Here is a 23,636-nt window from a genome sequence, read left to right on the forward strand (position 1 = left end):
ACCTTGTATTGAGAAAATGTAAGGTGGAGAATTCACTTTCTGTCTGAGATCACAAGAGATTTTTTTTTTCCCCTGCCTGAGCTCTGACAGTCTCCCTCCTCACAACAAAATTTTCCACTAAACAAGAGTTGGTGGAAAAATTGTGCATAATGGAAAGTATAAAATAATGTGGCTTTCTGTTGAAATCAGTGTAAATGCTTGACAACCTGCAAGGTACACTTGGGCAGCTTTGGGTCAGTCAGGTGCCTGTGCTGGTTAATGTGTTTTGTTTCCCTTGCAGTAGCAATTGTTACAGGTCCATCACATCCCCAGCACAAAGTGAGGGGTGCTTGTGTTAATTCAGCTGGATTAACTGCTTAGGTGATAATCTAAAAATACAAAGAAAGGGACCTTCTTTGTTTAGGATCTTTGAGAAAATCTAATAAAACTTTTCTGATTATCTTAAGGTGAGAAGAGCCAGAATCACCAAAATGAATCTTCCTAGAGAACATTTAAAGTGTTTTGAATTCATAATGGTTTGTCTAATCATGGGTATTACTTCCAGAGTCTTCAGCAAGTCTTAAAATATTTATGATTTTCTATAACTGTAGCATTGGGGAACTAATACAAAATTTTTGTAGTGACTCTTAACTCAAAACCACGACTGGTTTTTATATTGCATCTGAATAAATTGTACAGAGGTAAAATACATTTACTTTTTTGTACAATTTACATCTTTATTCATGCCTTAAAGCACATTTGAATCATTTATTTGCTGTGTTTATATACAGAGTAAGTTTTGCAGAGGATGTCTTTCCTCTGCATTTTATCATACCGGCACTCCAGCAACAATCAAGAAGGTGAATTGAAGATAGTGAGTGGAGGTTTTGGTAAAAACAGGGAAAAAGATGATGGACTGACTGGGTGGGAAGCATTACTAGCCTGCTCTATTGAGAAAAATAATTGCCATTTACTAGAAATAAGTTTAATTATATTTCTTTTTTTTTTTAAAGAGATGAAATTGGATTAATACCCTGCCCTGAAGCCAGATATAACCGGAGCCCTATCATCCTGGTGGAAAACAAGCTTGGTGTTGAGAGTTGGTGTGTCAAGTTTCTTTTGCCATATGTCCACAATAAACTTCTCCTCTACAGACAAAGAAAACAATGGCTGAACAAAGATGGTGAGTTACACAGTTAGAGAATAGTATTTTACGTGATTCTTAATGCACATTTTTTTTATTTACCATAGAATCATTTAGTTTGGAAAAGACCCTTAAGGTCATCGAGTCCAGCCGTTAACCCAGCACTGCCAAGTCCGCCACTAAACCATGTCCCTAAGCACCACATCTACACATCTTTTAAATATGACCAGGAATGGTCACTCAGCCACTTCCCTGGGCAGCCTGTTCAACAGGTTGACAAACCTTTCAAGTGAAGAAATTTTTCCTAATATCCAACCTAAACCTCCCCTGGCACAACTTGAGGCCATTTTCTCTTGTCCTATCACTTGTTACAAGAGACCAACACCCACATGGCTACAACCTCCTTTCAGGTAGTTGTAGAGAGTGAGAAGTTCTCCCCTCAGCCTCCCCTTCTCCAGGCTAAACAACCCCAGGTCCCTCAGCCGCTCCTCACAAGACTTGTGCTCTAGACCCTTCACCAACTTTGTTGTCCTTCTCTGGACATGCTCCAGCACCTCAATGTCCTTTTTGCAGTGAGGGGCCCAAAACTGAGCAAAGGACTTGAGGTGCAACCTCACCGGTGCCGAGTACAGGAGGATGATCACTTCCCTCATCCTGTGGCCACACTATTTCTGATACAAGCCAGGATGCTGTTGGCCTTCTTGGCCACCAGAGCACACTGCTGGCTCACATTCAGCCGGCTGTCAGCCAGGACTCCCAGATCCTTTTCTGCCGGGCAGCTTTCCAGCCACTGTTCTGCAAGCCTGTAGCGCTGCATGGGGTTGTTGTGACCCAAGTGCAGGACCCGGCACTGAGCCTTGTTGAACCTCATGCAGTTGGCCCTCAACCCATCGAGCCAGCCTGTGCAGATCCCTTTGTAGAGCCTTCCTGCCCTCAAGCAAATCAACACTTCCACACAACTTGGTATCGTCTGCAAACTTACTGAGGGTGCGCTTGGTCCCCTGGTCCCGATCATTTACCTTTTCTGAGACCACACTGGCCCTTCTTAAAGCCAGTTTAACCTGTTCTGAAAGAACTGAGTGTTATACTGGGGGGGAAGGGCAGGCTTTGGATTGTGCATCTTGGCAACCTAAACAAGTTGTAGGGTTGCTTAGTTGAAAATGTAAATCGTTTTTCCCTCATCCAAGCTGAAAGGGTTAGAGGGAGATGACTTATTCTCATGAGTGATTTAGAGAAGTGATGTTAGTCTTTACAGAACCAATTTTGTCCTGCTTTCCTGAGTCAGGAGGAAGACTGTGGTGATGTGTGGATCCAAAATAAGAAACAAGTGCAGTGTTTTTCAGACATAGGGGTACTAGAAATCATTAGTCTATACAACTTGGTAATTGTAATTTGGTTTTGGTTTGGTTTTTGGTTTGTTTTATTTGCATGAAAAATACTTCAGTATATGTTGTCTATTTTGGGGTTTTTAAAGAATTATAAACAGATGTGACATGAGAGATACTTGGCTGCTTACAAAGTGTCCTGTTCAGTGTAAGAATTAAAAAGACTAACTGTAGTTTAAGGAACTAATTTTTTTGTTCATTGTTTCAAGTCTCATCTAAATAGCAGTCAGCATAAAAAATGTTCTTACTCTAGGCTTAGCTTAGTGTGTTATTTCTGGCATTTGTTCCTGTTCTTTTTGAGGCTTCTTTCTAGTATCCTCTGTCTGCTGTGGCATTTTTAACACTTTTGTGTCCCAGAAGGAGGGATATCTTTTCTATTGAAGAACACCTAGTGACCATTCATATAATTCAGATATTTAGTATCTCACAGGGACCTGGGTTTCAGTTTGGGGCTCTTACCATATTTTTTTCTTTTTTCTGTTTGCATGAAACTAACCCAATCCATAAAACACTGGCTGTGTCCATTGTGCTTTAGAATGACTGTCTCAGACTATGTTCCCCTCCTGAAACATACCCAACAGCCACCATCCGTTGGGTTGTGCTGACTGCAGCTATAGCAAAGGCAGTCTCCTTGGTCGCTTGATGAAGTTAAGTTAAATAATTATGAAATTATATTAATTATGAATTGAGTTAAATAATTATGTTTTAAATAGTGGGATGCTAGCAGACATCTGATGGTGACTGCAGCATTTCATTGTTGTATAACTAACGTGCTATCTTGAACAGATAGGTTTTGAGAGTAGGTCTATGCAGATCAGGAAAAGAGGTCTGGTTAGTAACAAGTCACCATGCAGACAAAAACTTGTTGTTTCAAGCCAAAACACAAACTCTTGCACTGGGAGGCTGGAGAGCACTGATAGCTGTTAGCTCAAGGGCAGCTGGCGCTCATGTGTGAATGAAGTAGGGTGCCCGCACTGTGCCGTCCTGGTGCTTTGTTGCAGTGACACTGTGGCACGTGCCTATCCTGCCAGGACAGTACGGTGCGCTGGCTGCTTGGAGAGTGTCTCTGCTTCCCTCCCAGATGAAGCCTCGCAGAACCCTTTCTCTGAAAATGCAGATCATAAAACTCTGTCGGTAATTACCGGAGTGGCATGAAGTTTACATTACTGCCTGTTTGTTGAGACTTGTTTGGTTTTCTTCTTTTAAAAACAAAACTCCATTCTCTTTTGTTTCTTCAGTTACAAAAATCAGTGTAAAATGTGTGAGAAGTGATCTACAGCATTTTCATGTCTATTAAGGTTTTGTGTCATCACTGTAAAACATGATCAGGACCTCACCATTTTAATAACCTGTTTGTAAAGCAAGGCACAGCTTATATAGTTTAGTATGTTTTACCATAATTGAATTCACATTTGATAGGAAATTTTAGGAGAAAATGAACTGCAGTGGTGGAGGGAATGAAGGCGGAAGCCTTTCCCATGTGGACTTTCAGAATTGTCTCTAATGTGGCATAAGTAGGCATACTCTAGTGAGATGTCATGTTTTCTGTACCTCAAGGTATTTTCCTCCAAATTCCTTTTTGCAGACAAAAGTGCGTGCTTGGAATTTGGCCAGGTAGTTGTGTTCTTCTGAATGCAGAGAAGGGATAATTGGTTTATTACTGCTGCAAAACTCATTTGCATAGTGTATTGATGCTTGTAATAAACAGTGATTGCAAATGTAGTCTCTTGTTACCTCTTTTGTTGCTCGAATTACTGTAAGCCATTTTAAATAGAACAGAGAAGAAAAACAGAGTGCTAATTCAAGTGTCTGCTTTCAGATGTGTTGTCTGATATTTTTTTGGCAGGATCCTGGAAGAAGGAAGTGCTGTTTATTTATGGTTTCTTTTGGATACTTGAGTAAGATAGCATCTTGGAATCACAAATCATGACTACTTCTCTTCTTGTTATTCTAAAATTAGGATTTGTAAACTGGAACAATAAGTTTGTATCCTTTCTCCAATATTTTTTTAAATCATGCAGTTCATATTATTTGTATTATCACAAAATGGTTTTCAGAAATTGCTACAAACTTCTCTTTTTATGCAAAATATTGTTGTGCGTACTCCCACAATATCCTTTCCATAAATCTGTGTTTCCACTTTTACAACACTCTTCTGAAAAGTACATCTTAGTGTAATACACCTATTAAAAAATCTGGATACAGCCATCTTTAAAAAGAAAATGAGCTAAAACCAGTCATATTTATCATTTTGTACATTAAAGTCTCCCCAGCTGCAAATATGTATGCTGTGATTACCTATGATGCTATAGTTTAAAATGTATCTAGAAGAAAATAATTTTAAATTGTAAATAAAACGTTAGTTTGTTACTGACACAGAGGGAACTAGCTGGCAACTACTATCATTGTGTGCCAGATCTGTCGTAAGACTTTCTGTTGAAAAGTGGCTCAGAGGTTACTAAAATTGTCTCATTTGACATCTCTGGCTCAGAATCCACGTTTCATGAAATCTTAATCTGTTACTTGTTAATATATAAATATTAATCACAGCCCTTTTTTGAGAAAATGCTGACGCGTGTGCTTACTCTGCAGCAAAAGTCCTGGAGTGTTTCTCTAGTGCTGCTGTACCTGTTATTGCAGATCTGGATGTAGGAAATACGCTCGACTTGGGGTTTGCTTGTAACCTGGATCTTGCTGAGCTGAGAGCACTTGTAGGAGCAATGTTTGTGCCACATAGCAGACTTCTGCATTATAGGTTTACAATTGGACTTGATCTTAAGGGTTTTGCCAACCTAAATGATTCTATTCTATTGTTGCACAAAGCATCAAACAATATCGACATGAAAGAACTGAGTATTGCTTTGAAGCTTCCCTTTTGTCTGCTCTTTTACTTTGATAATGTTCAGGATACAGTGAACATCTGTAACAGGAAAATGGGCAAAATGGTAGACAAGCTTCTGTTTGTTGGGTGCGATTTGATGCCATTTCAGACCTTGACATTACCAGAATAGTCATGTTAACTGGAAATCATGACTTAGTAGGATAAACAGACTATATTCTTCTAAGTGGGATCATGTAGACTCTGAAAACTATTTCTAAAAAGTATTTAAAAGACTGAACTAGGCTGTAATAAGCTTTTGCTTAATGTGTCTTGTCAACTTTAGCATATATGGTGGTAGTACTTAGTAATTACTAAAACCATTATTGTATTTATCTCTAATTTTCTTCTTATCCTGCGCTGCAGTTTCATTTACCTTTCCCTTCTACAGCAAACACCTTTTCTTCCTGTAACAAATGAAGAAGTTCTGCGGACAGATCTCCTTTATTGCACAGTCCTGTTGGATCAATACTTACCATGGTTGAGCATTGAAGCCTTTAGATGCAGTCCACTGACATCTTGGCAAAGTGATAAGCAACCGAAAATAAAATTCACCATGGGAAGTGTCAATCAACATGGATTTGGTGCTCTGAACTCTTCATAATATGTTTCAAAAGTTACACTAAGCCAGCAATTTGCTGGCAGTCTAGATTAAATATAACTTAAAGCAAGTTTAAAATATATGTGATTCTTTTATTTAGGGCAGAAGCTAAAGTTTTTATTAAAGTTTTTTCTGTTTGGGGTTTTTCGGGGAGGGGGGTTTGGTGGTGCTTTTCTGGTTTTGTTTTTTTTTTTGTAAATAATCACCAGTTGGAGAGAAAGTTGGCTGGATGGGTTAAAAATGCAATTAACTGAATAAAGGTATTTAGCCTTCCTTTGTGTTAGCAACAAAGCTAGTACTTCCTGATATTATTTTTTCCTTGAAGACACTCAGTTGCCATGTGAATTTGACGTAAAGAAGATTTATGTTACCGTGGAAAAGTTATTATTAGCTCTTGACCTATTGCATTTTGAAAGGCAGTTTGTGTTGTTTATGACACAAAGCAATAATAGCAGAATAATTAGCATTTAATTATGTATATTCATTATATGTAAAATTGAGAGGCTTTAAAAATATAGAATCTTTTGAGAAGGTAAAATAGAAGGTCTAGGTGAAACAATGACAGCTCACAATTTTAACTATAGATCTGTGTAACTGGTGTTTTGTTAAATGTTGCTAATGACGTTTTTGAATGTGAAATTGAAGCAGTAGCTAGCAAAACACTTAGTAGGTGTTTAATTTTACATATGTGAGTAATCTTGGATATTTCAATTGGGCGATTCATCTGTCTAAAATTAAATAGGTATTGAAGTACTTTGCTGGTTCAGGGACTGGGTAAATCAAAGAAAAAGCTTTGTACATTTAGGTAGCAGCTTAGGAAGAAGTTTTGTGTGTATGAGAAATTTTCATTCCCTGGCAACACAGAGTGGTTTAAAAGTAAATCTTTAATTAAATGGAAAAAAAAAATCTCAACTAAAACCCATGAAAATAGAAAGTTAAGTTAGTTCCTTGAGCTAATTTTCAAAATATCACCATAACAGCTTAGTGCAAAATTGGCAGAGTACGCTAAAGAATCCCATCCCTCCCCTGCATTATATGATGATGTAACATGTTCTTCATAAGCAGGAATGTCATGGTAAACACAGAATTACTTTGTTGGACATAAATGAACAAGCAGTCATATAACAATATACAAAGGTATTCCACTTTTTGACCCATTTAAATATTAACATCTCTCAAAGTCTTGGTTCAAAGATACTTGAAGCCATGTTCCTTTGCATTTTGAATTAATATGTTCCATTATTTTTACATTTCATCAGTGACTTTTTAAAATTTCATTTTACGGTTGTATTAGCTGCACTAACCAGAGATCTAGTTCCATGAAAGACCCTCTTTTCCCTTTTCCTTTTTTTCCTTGAAAAGTAATAAAGTGCCTCTTATTTGCTGGAAATCACCTGGAGTACAATCTACTTAGTATGTTAAATGCAGGGTGATTAGGAGAGCATGTAGCCAAACTTATGCAGGCTTTTACTGCCAAGAAGTCATCTTTAGTTTTGAAGCAAGTTTTTTCTTACTCAACTGCAAAATTACCATGCAAATTTAAGAATTGTGATTGCAGGACAGGTTAACAGATCTGATGCTGTGTCTCTTGAGAGCAGAGGTTAAGGAAGCCAATGCAGTGACAGTCTTTAGTATCTCAAGCTTAAGATGGATCCCCACTGTTACCCTGGTGGGACTCAAACTGCTCAAGTGGTGTAGTGGAGTGCAAAGGGAAGGGATTCAGCTAGGTTAGAATGAAATTACTCTTCCATTCTCAGCAACTGTATACCTCAGTCTTGATGTTACAATGTGGTTAAAAATAAGTGTACTACATAAATCTGCAGTCTGTGCAGTGCTTAAACTTGGGGATGCAAACAAGTGTTCTGTTTGTTGTTTTTTTAGTGAACTAGTTTTAAAACCTCAGTCTGAAGCAAGGCTGTCACTTCAAAATGTGTTTAAGTGTTCTCTGTGCAGTTAGATAGTGGAGTTATTTTGTGATCTGAATTCATGGTTATGGTGTTTCATTTTCCTAGCTACAGGGGTTTTTTTTATAGTATGTGGTGGGGATTTTTTTGTAACAGTATAGTAAATGGCAGCCATCTGCAGCTCAGACTTGTACTGAAATAGTAGGGTATAATTTTAATGTTACTATCTTACTTAAAAATTGTTGGATTTTCTTTGAAGAATTCTCTGTTTATGATATATACACTGTGTCTCAAATCACTAAATACTCAAGGATTCTATGTAATCACTGTCCCTTGCTGAGGCCATACTGTCTGTTTGATTATAGCAGTACAGGTAGAGGTCAGAAATTTCCAGCTGCAATCATCTTAGATGTTAGCAAGACAGAAGTGCATTATTTTAAATTATGAAAAGGGAGCATATGGCAGATTTTTCTCCCTCTTTAAGCTAGCATTTCTTCTGGAATGAGGCAGAGCAGTGTTTTGCAGAGGTGAGCATCCATAGGTACAGCAGCCTGCAGAGGAGGGACTTTGAGGAAGGAAGGGGAGTAAGGGAGGGCAGAGAGAACAGTGCTATGTGTGTAACGTTACTAACCCTTACATGTCTTGTTCAATCGTTTCAGAGCTGATAGATATCACGTGTACCCTGCTGCTGCTGAATCCTGACTTCACTACTGCTTGGAACGTGAGGTATGTTGCACTTGGTGAATGACATAAGAAAGACCTGGGCTTTTTGTGTGAATCAGCTATGAGCTTTGCTTTAAGTAGTAATTAGTGACACCGCAAGAGCTTTTCAGCTAAGGAGTGCTGAAAGAATGTTAAAAATCTCTTTTACACTGTATGCCTTGCAGATAGTTTCAGACTGCCTTTTTTTTCTTTTTTTTTTTTTTTGGTAGTGCAGGCTAAAGATTACACTGCTGCATGTGAAGGCATGCATTTGGCCCACATTTTTGGGGGATACAAGTCCTATTGAATGCCACTCCTCCTGTCAGCTAAGGAATGCCATTTATAACCTTTAGATTGGCATATCCTTTTCACTGAATCATGTAGTGCCCAACTGATGTCTGCTGTCTGTCTTCGCTGTTTTCATTTTATCCCTCTTCGAATATTATACCTGAGTCCTTTTGAAATAACAGTTCAACTTGTAGCCATTACCAGTGCAGCCCATCAAAGCTGAATAGCCCTCAATAGATACACTGCAAAAGAAGGGAAGGAAGGCAGTTACCCTTTATTCTGGACACATTCTCCCCCACCCTGCTCCTTTCTTGCACCTGTTGGGATTAGTCTAGCTTCACCATTGGTCATACTGCAGCTCCTGCCCAGGAGTCATTGTGGAAGAGGAGCAGGAATTTACCTCCGTGCCCTTAATGGAGCCCAGAAGCAACAGTTCTTCACAACCCTGTAATGTGATAATTTTTGTGTAGATCTTGGGGCTGGAGAAATACTCTCTTTCTGCTGCCTAGGTAAGACTGGAGACAGTGTTAAAGCAATAGTTTTAGAAGGGCTGGAGGTCTGACAGAAAATTAGTGTCTAGGAGGGCTCATTAAAAATAGGCCTTTTGTAGTTAAGATGCATTATTGTAGTAGGAAAAATTAACAGAATGACCTAGAAAGATGATGTCTGCAGGTAGCTGTCAGCCCTAGATATGGTAGATGCTGTGCTTCCCCCCCCACCTCTCCCCCCTCTTTCACTGCTGGTGTAGTTCTGAAGGATTCTGCTGTGATCTGTATCTTTCTAGCATCTCGGGTCTAAGAAAGGGGGATGAAAGTGATAGCAAAGGGCTTACTGTCATGAAAATGTATAGCTTGAATAGCTTTCAAGTGATAAAATGGAATTAGGAGCGTCTATAAGTACTAGAGCTACTACAGTAATGTAATCTTGTGGTACTTAAAACTGAATTCAGGTTTTTGTTCTAGGTTTTGTGGAAATATTTTTAATGCAAATACATGATCTTTATCAGTCTTGCACTTTTTTTTTCTGCCTGATGGCTGAAAGAATTTGTGCTTATGTACATGAGAGGAGTAGTTCAAAGTTGTAAATGGAATTTAAAATATTAAGGAATGTGGATGAGGATTGTTTTCTCTTTTATGATGTTTATGGTTTACCAAAGTATACTAATTACTACAGAAGGTGGCATTACTCCCCAGATTCTTGGCCAGTGGCCTGGTTGGCAGTCTGTTTTTGAAGCTCCATTTCACATTCAGAGAGAAGCTATTGTAATATCAGGCAGCCTGTAGCTGTGGAGTTTATCACCGAGCGTGCTGTAGCCAAGGGACCAATTTGCTGAATCTGACCCTATGTTGTTTTAGGCTGCTGCTGTGAGTTTGCTCTTTTGAAGGGTAGGCACTTAATTGGCACATTTCAGCTTCTCTCCTACTCTGTAAAATTCCCACTTCAGTAAATTACAGGTCAAGATAGCCAGACATGTGGCATATACAGTCACAATAGTAGAGGACAGAGTGTGTTCTGCACAAATGCTGAAGGTAAATCATTCTGAGCTCGTATAAGCTGGGATCTAAATGTGTGGGACTTGCACTCTGCTTGCAGAGCATGATGGATCTGCCATGGGATGACTGTTTTCTTCTTGCTCAGAGGGTGTTCTTTGCAGCAGATTCATCTTCTGTTCTCCACACACAAATTAGCCGCTTTATTTTAAGTGGGAAGAAGCGTCATAGGCTCTAAGTAGCCTAAAACCTAAGATATGTAATAGCTATTTACTGAATAGCAGCCCTGCACATAGGTTCCTGTAGAATGTAATGACTTTTTAGGCTGCGATAATCCCTTTTTCCTATGTTGAATTCTCTGCTGAGAGCTTCAGAGACAGCGGTTGACTCGATAGCATTGAATTTGAAGATATAGGAAGAGGGTTGTTTGAGAGTGGGAAGAGGAAATCTCTTCCTTGGAAATGAGACAGGACTTGCCAGAGCAAGAAAACTGGAGTGGCAGTGTGGAAGGCTAATGAGCAATTGAGCTCAGCTGACAATCATAGAAGGTTGTATCTGGTTAACTGTCGTGGTTTTACCCCAGCTGGCAGCCAAGCACCATGCAGCCACTGGCTCACTCCCCCCTTGGGATGAGGGAGAGAATCAGAAGAGTGAAAGTGAGAAAACTCCTGGGTTGAGATAAAGACGGTTTAATAAGTAAAGCAAAAACTATGCACAAGCAAAGCAAGACAAGGAATTCATTCCCTACTTCCCATGGGCAGGCAGGTGTTCAGCCATCCCCAGGGCAGCAGGGATCCATCACACCTAAGAGGGACATGGGAAGACAAACACCATCACTCCAAACACTGCCACCCCCACACACACACTTCCTCTTCCTCAAGCCCCTTACAAGCTGAGCATGATGTCCTATGGTATGGAGTATCCCTTTGGTCAGTTCGGGTCAGCTGTGCTGTCTGTGTCCGCTCCCAACTTCTTGTGCACTCCCAGCCATCCCACTGGCAAGGCCATGTGAGAAGCAGAAAAGACCTTGGCTCTGTGCAAGCACTGCTAAACAACGACAGACATCTCTGTATAACAAAAACGTCTCTGTTATCAACACTGCCTCCAGCACAAATCCAAAACATAGCCCCATACTACTACTGTGAAGAAAATTAACTCTCAGCTGAAACCAGGACATTAACAAAGCATGGGAGAACATAAAACTTGAAATGTCTTACCTGCTAGGAGGAGATAGATAATCTGTCTTGACTTTGGAGCTGTTCTAAACAATTGTAATATGCCTGCAAAGGTTTGTCTTTTATTTATTTTAATTAGAAATGACTGGAAAGGTACAGAAGGACAGGGTTTATAACCTAAACCATTAACAAGAGGTAATTGTATGGTGTAGGAAGGCAGGCTGAAGAATAGATGTGTGTCACTTCTTAGAACTGAGGGAAATCTCTGTTATACTGAATGGGCAGCAAGACATCTCCTGTTAACTGAAATTATGATTATCCTGTGTTTTTAGAAGTTAAAAAGTCTTCCAAGTTAAAATGACCAAAATCTGTATGTAAGTGATTGTAAAGGATTTGTCATACGTGTTTTTGTTCTTGCCAGTATACTTGCTGATATGTACAATTCTTTGAAAGTCAAAAGACATTAGGTAACAAGATGCTGTGAAAAGTCAAACTTTTTCCTATGAGTTATCAATGACTTCAAAGGTGTCAGCAAAAACATGAGATAAGTCACGATCATTTCTGATTATCTTTTATGGGAGCTAGAATTCTGAAGGCTGAAAAATCAGCTATGGTCCACATGGCAGAAAAGCGAGCTAGAAATATATCCCAAGTTGGATGTTTGCTGATAGAGCTTGAAAGAGGTTGCTTTAGGAGTATATGATACTTTATTCATACTTGTGATTGAAGTTCCTTACTTGTGAATGGGAGGATTTCTGATTTGAAAATCTATGAAGCTAAAAACTGCTTTTCTACCACAGCAGTGAAAGTGAATCTTGTCTGTAATGTTCCTCAACTTTGCAAAAGAGTAAATTTACTTTAAGAGTAAATATGGGTGAGTCTACTTATTTACAGTTAATGCTTTAATAAAGAAAGAGCAATTTCTTCACCAGGAGTTTAGATTTTGGGAAGTAGGTGGCCTGGTAATCTAAATCTTTGTTAAATATCTACAGACATTTGTTTTGAGTGTTAGACTGATCTAGGCTGCTTTTTCATTGTCCATATGTGGTGATTTTTACCAAAATGTCACCTTTTGTGTTGCAGTAATGGGGCGATTATTATTGACATTTTCTGAATCTTGCTCTTGTCTGCTTTGCAAAAGTCAACGCACTGGCACCGAGCAGCCTGGTCAGTCTGCCGCTCCTGGCTGGTATACCTGGATTTCCTGCTGAGCACCTGCTAAAAGCATCCAGTCTGAAGCACGCTGGTATTTGATTCAGATATCAAACAAATGCTATCCCAGTAGCTGTGTTTCTGATCTCTGCAGGCAGTTGTCTACTGACTTCACTAAATATCAGGAGCGAAACTTCCTAAAGGATTTATTCAGCTGTTGGTTCAGTAGCAAAAGAAGGTTCTAGGCTAGTGCCTAGAGGTATACATCTCACCATTTTTCTTGAATTTGAAACAATGTTGCTTGCTGTTAATGTTGCCATATTGTCTTCTGACTGTGGGTATACAGTTCAGTTAAAGCAACACAAAGCCAATGTAGCACGTGGAATCAGTTTCCTACTGAAAACTTCCAAAACAGACAGAAAATGACAGTAAGTGCTTACACTAAAGGAATAAATATGTCAATTTGTTTGTGAGCGTCAGGCCATAACTTTAAAACCACATTATGTGTTCTGTGTCAGACTGAGAAGTTTTACTTTCTTGCTGGATAGCAGCTTTTCTTCAGAGTGTATTTCTTCCCTGTGCCCTTCCCCCCTCTTTTTGGTCAGAAAATCAATCATCTGCCCTTCGGCTACTGCTTGTTGGCTTGCTGAACCTGGGGTTGTTATGATGGACCATAAATTATTAAAAAAAACCCAACCAAAAAACCAAACTAAAAACCCCCCATAACCCAAACAAAAACAACAACAAAAAAACCCCCCAAAAACCCACACCAAACCCATTGCCTTTGCTTCTTGTACTCTGTTTTGAATTGTTACTTCTGGAGGTTCTGGGAAGTGCATGTTTCCTGCCTGCAAATGGTAACTTTGGAATTAGTGTATCTCTACTTCAAAGCCACCATCTACTAGATTGGAGAATAGGCTATGGAGACTAATGCCCTGGGAGTAACCAGTGTTGAGGTGATGTCTACAAACGCATTCAGGACAGGCAGTAAGAGTTAGAAAGCCAGAAAGAAAAATAGGTAGTGGGGCAGGGAATTCTGTGTAAAGAAGGCGAGAAAGATAAAGATGAACTTTCACCTTTGCTGTGTGTCGGAGGTACTCACAGAAGGGTTATGCTGGATGAACACTAAGTTTTATTAGGGCAAATTATTCTATTTTTTTTAAAACCAGTACTTGTTTTACACGTAAGTAAATTTAGCAATTTCAACCTTTCTATTAAGTTTGACAAACATTCTACACACCTTTTTCTAAATCTAGAGATCCTTGATACTGTATCTTGAGCTCTATTTAAAAACTAAAAGTGGGAGGCTCATGGCGGGAGGCTGTGTGGAAAAGTAGCTGTATCTTCAGATGTACAGAATGATCTAAGGGTTTAATGTCAAGAAGGAGTGTTTAGTTGTATATGTAACCCTATTGGCAGCCCTTGTATCAAAGAAAAATAAAAAAGTTGCTTGTGTTATTAAGATGCTTTTCGAGTGTGCAGATAAAAGCAACATTATTCTCAACAGGCATTACATATAGCTCAAACTCCTTGGCTTTCTGATTAGTCACAGAAAATGTGATGGAGAGTCACACTCAAATTGATTCGGTGATTTCTGGGTAGATTTGGGAACCAGTGGGTTGTATGTGTTCAGATTAAGATAAAGTTTTTTAATCTGGATTTATTTTTTTGGGTCTGGTTGAATAGGGTGCACACATATATAGCAGAGTGGGATGCGGTAATCCACCAAAGGCTTTTTAAATTCTTGTAGTTTGACAGTGAAGTTCCATTATGATATGAAGGAAATGCCATGCTATTTGTTATTGGGATTTGTGTTCTGTTTTCAGGTTACTACTTTTATTCATACAAATTTATTTTATCTTTTGTAGGAAAGAATTAATACTGTCTGGCACTTTAAATCCACTTAAAGATTTGCATCTTGGAAAACTGGCGTTAACCAAGTTTCCAAAGAGTCCAGAAACATGGATTCATAGGTTTGTTTCCCTTGCCTTCTGTTGCCTTCCCAAACTTAAATGTTTTTCCTAGTTCGTTTGTTTGGGTTTTTTTTCCCTGTGCTTGGATTAAGGAGAGCCATAGATGAAGGAGGACATCTAGAAATATAGTAGAATCTTTGAGCCAGTCATTGTAAAATACCGTGCTTCGGCTTTTGAAGATACCTGCCTGTATTTTATACTGAGAATTAAAATCATATGCATCCTTTTTGCTGCATATATTTTAATAAACTTTGGAGGTGGGATAAATTTTCCTAAAGGTTTATCATGTCTTGCAGCACCTAAAATTCTCAACCTGAGAATTCTGATTTCATCAATAGTAAGTATTTGAGCATTGTGGATTTTTCCCTCTTTCCCTCCTCCAACTTACTACTATTTGCTTGTCTACAGGCATTTCAGAGAAGAATCTGTACAAGCTAATCTTTATAACCAAAGTTGGGTTCTTTTCCATTCCAATACTGGTCTTTTTCTTTGGTGAATTTCTTTTTATCATTTCTAACTTAAGCAATGTCATCAAGTCACCATGACTAAATATTAAAATAACAGAGCACACTTTTGGAAAAGATAACTCCAGAATTACTCAAACACACAAAGCTAACCATCTCAGTGATGACTGAATGTACATAAAATGCCCATAGCATAGCTAAGTGAAGTATAGATCCATTGTTCAAATTTGTTTTAAAAAAAAAAATAAAAAAATCTTGATGTGTGTGATACTTTTTTGTATGATGTATTTTCACAGGATAACTCAACTCATCCTTTTATAGACAGCCTTAACAGGATTTGAATGTAACACATCAGAAAGCAGTTTGTAATGTTTGCATTTCACATGTCCAGCATTATGACAACTGTAAAGTCGATACCCCATTAGGGGATTCATACTGTGTCAAAAACATCCAAAAATTCATGTTATCAGTACGCTTGAAGATCTATTTATGAGGGAGTTGTTGGTAAATTCTTCTTTGAGTGCATGAGCTGAAAATTCTCAGTTAACCTACAATATAATACCTGGAATATTCCTAGGCGTTTTGTAATTTATAAGCATCTACTTAATTTCTGTTAATTTCTTTGTTAGTAGCATTGATATAGCAACAACACTGATTAATTTCTGCAGTGTTGGATTTTAATTTTGTTGTTCTTCAACTACTGTTCGTCATCTCCATGCTACTGACTTATCCTGCTTGATTGCTTTGTTTGAAGCGAAAGGAGTATGTAGAAATAGAGGGGAAAAAATCCTGCAGTTTTTCATGGTTTAGCCTTTCCTACACAGTAGCTAACACTGGAAAACTAAGATTTTTTTGCATGTAACTAGTGCTGAACCTGATGCTATCCATATCATTATGATGATCAATACATTTTAATGACATTAGTCAGCATGGTAGGTTCTTAATAAATATTTACATATTAATTTTTTTTGTTTCTACAACTTCTGTGCAATCTTACAGTAAGAGTATTTTAATAGTGTTATAATTTGTTCTTCTTTCTCAATTTGCCTAAACCAGAAAAGTGTATTTGAGATTGATTGTACAAATGTTTGACTTGGATGTGCTGACCGTAATTGATACATGTTAGAAAATAAGATGTGCAAAAATTTTCTTTCTGCATCAGCATAGTGACTAATCTTGTGTTTTCTGTTCTGCCATGATACCAAATTTCGAACAGAAGTGCAAAAAATAGAATAGGGCGATTATAAAATTCAGTGAAGGATATTCAATTTTTTTCTTACATATGGCAGATACACTCACTAAAGATAGGAAAATGCCTGTCATACATTTTGCCATATGGCCTTTTGCTATACATTTTGGGGCTATTAAGATAGATCTTGTGCATATACAGTCAGTATATATTGATTGCACAGTTTTCACGGAATAATCTTATGTTCATTTGTGGTAATTCCAGGAACTATAATAGTAATAGTAGAAGGAACATGCATACAGTAACAGAAGAAATTGAATTTCTTTTCTCCAAATTTATTGGAGAAAATGTTCTTGTAAAAACCTCCAAAATAATACCATAATGTTCAACAGGTACCAAAAATACATTTTTAAATTTTCTGAGGTTGTGCTTGTCTATCTTTCCTCCCGTGCAAAAAATCTAGAAAGTAGCTCAGGTTTCATTTTACAATTTTTTTCTTCTGTTGTAGCCACAGATACTGTAAAGTATGTGGGTTTTTTTCTCATGCATCTATACATATAACTTATCTGAATTCCTTATTTTATAAAACATCCTCATTTTAAGAAACTGAGATAATTTTAGGATCAAAATAATTTTTTTATGATTTTACTCAGAAGTCAATATTAATAAAGTAAGTATTTATCTTTTGTTAAAGGAATGGCTCTCGTTCTGCTTTTGAGCCTAGACATTTTTAGAATTTGCCATTTCTTGCAAATCCGACTGAAATGAAAAAAATACTAGATGGTGATGTTTGGATTAAAGACATTTTAAAAAATAAGCAAAAATGAAGTCTTCAAAATCACTACATTTCATAAAATAAAGTTGCACAACAGTCAAAGAGTATGGTTTGTTTGGCTGTACATACTTAGTTAAAACAAATGTTATGTAGGAAGCCAGTGTATTGACACTGCCTTCAGTCCACTGCTTGTGATTGCTGCTGAGAAACGCAGTAAGTTTAAAAATTGCATTCTTAATATATTATCTTTAATATTGTCTTCTAGTAGTTTAAATCTGTGTTTTAAAATAACTCAGAGGAAAAGACACAGTGTAAATTAAAAAATACCACTCAACAAGAATATTATAAATAGTTTCAAATGAGAGAAAAAACAGATGGATTACCAAATACTTTTTTAACATTGGTCAGATTATCCATTTTTTATTTTTATATATATATATGCAATTTTACATATGAATTGCAGAACAGAATTATCTTTTTAAAGAAAAATAATTTTTATTTTTATTTTATTGATTGATTTCTTTTAACCAGGAGTGACACCTTTCTGCAAGTAGAGCAGTTAATTGGTTTTGGAACCGATGAGAGGCAGTACAAAACAGAAGAACCTCTGTGTCACAGACCAGAGGATGTCCAGCTTCCCAGAGCATTCCACATGGGCCCATTGCAATTCTCTTGACACGTACTGCTATGTGGAAGTCTACACATCTGTGATCTTTTTTTGTAGAACCCTTTTGTGTAGGGTCTGCAGATGCACGTTTTCTGCAGCATTGAGGATACCTCTCAAAATACTCATTGAAAAATACTGCTAAAATACTACTAGAAGTCAGTCCACAGTAAAATTAAAAAGCCATGTAGGAATCTGTGCTTATCTCAGTCACTTCAAATCAAATATGTATAATTAGCAATAAAACATTTGGTTTGGTTATACCTATAGCCTTTGAAATAGTGAGTCTTTTGCACTTTCTGCTGGTGATGTACAGAAACTAATTGGGCTTACTGTGTGTGGTACTGACAAATGTGAAAAATACTCACAAAGCACAGTTAATTTTTTTTATTTAATAACTTTTTTCTGCCTCATTTTGGATACTTTATTTTAGTTCTATACAAGTCTCTGAAAGAGGAGCTTATTAGAAATCTCATGCAGAGAGTTCTTGCATTTTTTTCATAAATTTGCTGTTTCCTTCTGTTTCCTTTTATTGTGCTGTGAGTAACCACGACCACTTACAGTGAGCGAACAAATACAGCCAGAGTTTGGAGTGTGATCATAAAGTCATAGCTTTCACTATGGGACGAGTTCAGATGGTTATGTTTACTACTTTCTTATTCATCATCTAGTTACAGCGTAGTTTGGCTAACTGAAATATCAGAAAGGCTCGATTGATTTATATAAATGCAAAAACCATTTTTTTCTCATAAAATTTCTCTCTCACCATTAACACTGTACATCGTTTAACTAGACGATGGGTGCTGCAACAACTAATTCAGGAAAACTCCTTGCCCAGTCCTGTGACTAAAGGAAACTTGGGAGCAGCACCTGTGGAGAGAATTCACCGACTAGTGCAGGAGGAAATGAATGTCTGCTCTGAAGCTGCTGGGAGATATCCAAGCAACTACAATGCCTGGTCCCATCGCATCTGGGTTTTACAGCATTTGGGAAACCTGACTGTCAAGGTCAGTCATACAATAGTGAATAAAGTCTTAAAATTTCCTTGTCTGAAAAAAAAAAAAAAATACTGGTTTGCCAAGCAGATCCTATGACATAGATGGAAAGCACCATATTAAGTTAGCACAGGTAGCTAAGAGTGTTTTTAAAAAACAAGCAACATATTGCAGTGAGTATGTTTTGCATTTTATTTGCCAGTGTAGGCAGGTTCTGCTTTGCAGAAAAGAATTTTCTTGTCCATGTACAGAGTTCTGTGTGTCTGTTGGTACTTGTTATCAATGAACTTCTGGGACTGCGTGAGCTGAAATAAAGAAGGGGCAACTGAGAATAATTCTTCTAGCACTAATCTTGAATTTCCTAACAGAGAACGAGTTAATACATGACAGGTATTATTTTGATAATGTGATATCTTGTTTCAGTACCCTTATTCAGCTTATCTGTGGTTTCAGAATTTTGAATGATTACGTAAAGACAGCAGGAATTTCAGAGAAAGCATATTAGTGCTTGTAACTAGCTTCTTCAGCTCCAACAGTATCTTTTGACAGCATTTAAACTGAGGGCTGATCGAGCTATTTCAGCTCCAGCAGGGACATCGTACGCAGTGGCGAGTATTTCGGATCACAAGGTAGTATCTAAAACATTGAAACTTGCGGCAAACTTAATTAGTTAACATTGTATGGTTTAAAATTATGTTGGCAGCTTTGTAATGCTGTGGTTTCTGAGCTGTTAGGTGAATACCTCGTGAATATTAGGCTGCTATAGTGATACGCTTTTAATGGCAGCAGCTGCATTTTGAGGGAGAAATTTAGTGGAGGTTACTGAGTCTGTGTAGATGTTATTTTTATGTCTTATGGGCCAGTTACTGCTAAGTGATGGATGTTATTCTGCTGATGTTTCCTGTTAATTGTCACCCAAGAAACTTTAAAAATAGCTGTACGAGATTGATAGTAAACAACAAGAGTGTTCCAGGCTTCATGAAGGAGACAGCCCAAAATTTGGACTCATCTGCCTGGGAAGTTTGTATGAAAAGGTAGTTGTGTAAAAGTCAGAAGAATTACAGGATTGTGACAGATGGAAGGTTAGAAGTTAGGGATAGAGGCCTATATTAATAAGAAATGGGGTCTTTCACCTAAGTCTTTTATAGCTTTATGAAAAAGAAGGGGGGAAAAGTTACCACTGTTAATTACAACGCAAATAATTTTGTGCTTTACTCCACAGTAGTTTGAAGATCAGGATAACCCCTGAGTGTTTTTCCACTTGCTATTCCTTATTAATTTCAATAAACAGAAAGAATTGCTTTGTGATAGAAATAACTCTTCTCAGAGCTGGAGTCATTCTGGTAGGTTTATCCATTAGCAGTTGTCAATGCTTTGTGTCACAAAGCATACATGTGAAGGAACTATTTTAAATTTGTTTGATCACTCCCAAGCCTGCCATCCCGGTTCCCCTACTGGTCGTCTTTTTAGGCTGATTAGTAAAGAAGTGATAGTTTTCTCTGGTTTTGTCCAACTGGCTTTTGTTACCTCTAACAAAATTTCACTGGTGCTGCTGTTCCTCAAGCAGTGTGTTTAACCCATTGGGAAATCTCCATGTTGACTCTAGTTTGTGGTTTGTTTTTTTTTTCATGACACGACCAATGTGTCTCTTCAGATGGCGTAGCAGTAGGTGTTTGGGATGCAGAAAAATTAGGAAAAAGTGTGGAACATAAAAGATACCAAGAATCTTCAGATAAAATTTGTGTCTAGGTAACTTTAAAAGGCAGAATTAGTAATTATTTGCAAGATGTGATGTGAGTGGGGGGGGAAAGGGGAAAAAAGCTAATACAAAGGAGGACAGGGAAAAAGCAGACATTATAGATTTTCACAAAAATATACAGATTGTTTTCTCGCTTGATATTTTGTACCTTCAGTCATTTGTGTGTTTGAATATCTGAAAATAATGGTAAATTTCACCAAGATGTAAGACTGGAACTGTGCTGAAAAGATTAGCAGATGAAATGGTCACTGTGATGCTCCAGCCATTTAGTTCTTGCAAGGTTGCCTGAAATTAGAGTACCCTATATTATGGAAGGCCATGTCTGCTATAATACAAGCTTTGCCTGTAGTTTGAGGTAGCTTTTATTACAGTGTACAAGGAAATAGAGGCCCAGAAACATAATGTACATGTTGTATTATCATTGAAATAAGATTTCTCAAAACATGTTTATCATTTATGAAACTGTTGGCCTGCTTTAGAGGACTCAAGGGGGTCATAGGGTTTAGGGCTTTTTCCTTTGGCTTGGTAATCATAATGCTTCTGCAGACTGAATCTCAGTTCAAATTCTGGGAAAAAAATATAAAATACTAGAGGAGAAAGTTTTGGCTCTGTAGGAAGATTTTCTCACACTGTATACATGTTTCTTCCTTCTTACACTAGACAGTAAAAACCATTATCTTGTTTGAATATAGAAATCCCAGTTTGTTTTTCCTGCAGAATTTGAACTACATTAGCAAGTTTACATAGTGTTTGAATAGTTTCATTAATATCAATTAAGGATTTGTCAGGAAGAGATTGTTCTAAACCAATCTAATCTTTCTGGTATTGGAGTGTAGGCCCAGAGGTTGAGGCAAAGGTCACCTGTTCTGGAGTGGGATGCCAGTTCCATGGTACTCAGCTTACCACCGAAGGTAGAAGAGGGACCTTTGTGAGAAGTTGTCAAGAGTAGCAGGGGGGAGGTGTTCTCGTACAATTTCTTTTTTGCTTCTGTTTGCTTTGTGCAGGGAGTTAAAACGCATGATTACAATGTTCCCCTGTAATTTTGTAGCTTATAAACATGTCAGGTAAATGAATCAGATTATTCCAAGATCTAAGTTAGACATAATTTATGTAGTATCAGTTCCAGCTGAATAAAGACTGGTCTGATTTTTCTGATGTTGTCCTTTAGCCTTATGTTGTTTCAAATAGGCTTTTGAATTTCAATGTTCAGAAATTTAAAACAGTAAGCTCAATTCTGCTGAGAAGAGAGAAGCTGGTCTTCTGGTTTAAAGTGCAGGACTGGAGATGGGGAGTTTCAGCTCCCTTAAGAGTTCCATGTGGGGGCTGTTATTTAATAGTGCCCTTCAGTTTGCTGATCTGTTAAAGGAAGATGATGCTGGTAGCTCTTGCCAAGACCTAAAAAAGTGTGTTGAGAATCTCAGGTAGAAGATACTAGTTACACTGTTTGTATTTGCTCAAACAGTTGCACCACAAAAAAGGTGTATAACTGGCCTTGTGCATTTCCATGGTTTTCTTCATGGGAGGCTGTTCCTCTTGTGCTGCAGGAGAAAAAAAAAGACTTGTGCCTATGAAAGTTGCTTTGCATCAGCTGGGCCTGTTAAGTGGCATAGGTAGCTTAGAAAAAGAGATTAAAAGCAAGAACATACCGGTAAGGTTATATCCAAAGTCTTTAGAAGTAAATGAAAAAGGTAGTTTTGATCTTTGTTCCTCCTCTGGAGTTTAAACTCTCCAATGTGAGGTGTTAAAGCCTTTAAAGAAATACAACCATTAGTTCTAATAGAGAAAGTAAAGTAAAAGAAGCTTTGCCCAGTAGTCCAACTCACCCATATTACTGGAAATGAATTTTGAAGGTTTAAAAACATTCAGAATTTAGAGAAAATTCATAGGTGCCATCAGTGTTACAAATACAGCTGCAGTCACTGATATAAGTATTTATCACAGTTATTGTGAAAGCCTTTCTGGGAGTTTACCAGTTACCAAGTCAAGCAACTTAATTATGGACAAATAGTTTTGTATTGCACAGGCTCTAGGATTTGGAACATAATGTTAGTGGTTGACATTATTTCCTGGAAAATGACTGTGTAAATTACTTTAAATCTTTTTTTTTTTTTAAAGCAACTCAACCTACACTCTGACACGAGGCAAAATACTTCTAACTAATATCTATGTAGTTTGGTGTACTCTCTACATCTGCCTCCTCTAGTCTTTATTCCTAGCTGTTTTGAGATTTTTAAACCAATGCTTATTTCTCATCATGAGTTGTTTGGGGTTTTTTTCCCTCATGTTATGCAAAAGTTTCTGGGACACCTCTGTTTTCAGAGTTTGGAAGAAGTATAATTTCTTTTGTGCAGAGGTGCCAAGATACTCATCAGCATACAGTGGAAAAGGCTTGGTGAATATTTTATTTTTCTCTGTATGTTCTTAAACTATTACCACAGTGGGTGAAATCCCCAGAGGAAGGGTTACCTTAACACAGAAACAGTGGTGGTGAATTCCTCCTTTATACTGGTTAATAGCTGTCACCGCTTTTTGTTTCAGATTCTCCTTGATGAACTTTCATCCACTAAATATTGGGTGTCCATGCATGTTTCTGACCATAGTGGATTTCACTACCGCCAGTTTTTACTCAAGTCCTTGATAGGCAGAACTGTGACTGACAATAATGTACTGGTACTAAATCAAATGGTAAATGAGCAAAACCCTAGCCTTGAAAAGGAGGAGAGTGCAGGGGCAGAAGCCGCCTTTGTGGAGGAGCAGAGTGTGGATCTCCCCCGCTGTTTAGAGGAAGAGCTGGAGCTCTGCACTGAACTGATTGATAATTACCCTGGGCATGAAACGCTGTGGTGTCATAGGTAAGAGGACTTGGTCAAAAGAGTGTCCTTCTGATTTGTGGGTTGTTCTTTGCCTGATGTTTCCAGACAACTTGTTCTGATTTTTTTAAAAGGTACCACTCAATAAAAGATTTCTAAGCTGGTGTCTTAAGCCTTTGGAAAACATTCAAGAGCATAATCAGAGCTATTGAATGGAAAATTAGACTGGGCTTAAGTATCTTCTTGACATAAGTGCCACTTGTCCTGATAGTTTGTGCAAGAGACACAAACTACTGTTAATCATCCTCC

General features: G+C 37.7%; 1 protein-coding gene across 1 annotated transcript in view; it reads left to right on the top strand.

Annotated features, from left to right (window-relative positions):
* The window catches only part of PTAR1 (protein prenyltransferase alpha subunit repeat containing 1), a 38,973-nt gene that overhangs the window by 5,792 nt on the left and 9,545 nt on the right, over nt 1-23,636 (top strand). The window contains exons 2-6 of the mRNA XM_054808762.1: nt 993-1,162; nt 8,551-8,617; nt 14,567-14,671; nt 18,557-18,770; nt 23,056-23,369. Coding sequence (XP_054664737.1) covers nt 993-1,162; nt 8,551-8,617; nt 14,567-14,671; nt 18,557-18,770; nt 23,056-23,369 — 870 coding nt within the window. The remainder of the gene's footprint in view (nt 1-992; nt 1,163-8,550; nt 8,618-14,566; nt 14,672-18,556; nt 18,771-23,055; nt 23,370-23,636) is intronic.

Source organism: Grus americana, chromosome Z, assembly GCF_028858705.1.
Source record: "Grus americana isolate bGruAme1 chromosome Z, bGruAme1.mat, whole genome shotgun sequence".
Classification (NCBI taxonomy): domain Eukaryota; kingdom Metazoa; phylum Chordata; class Aves; order Gruiformes; family Gruidae; genus Grus; species Grus americana.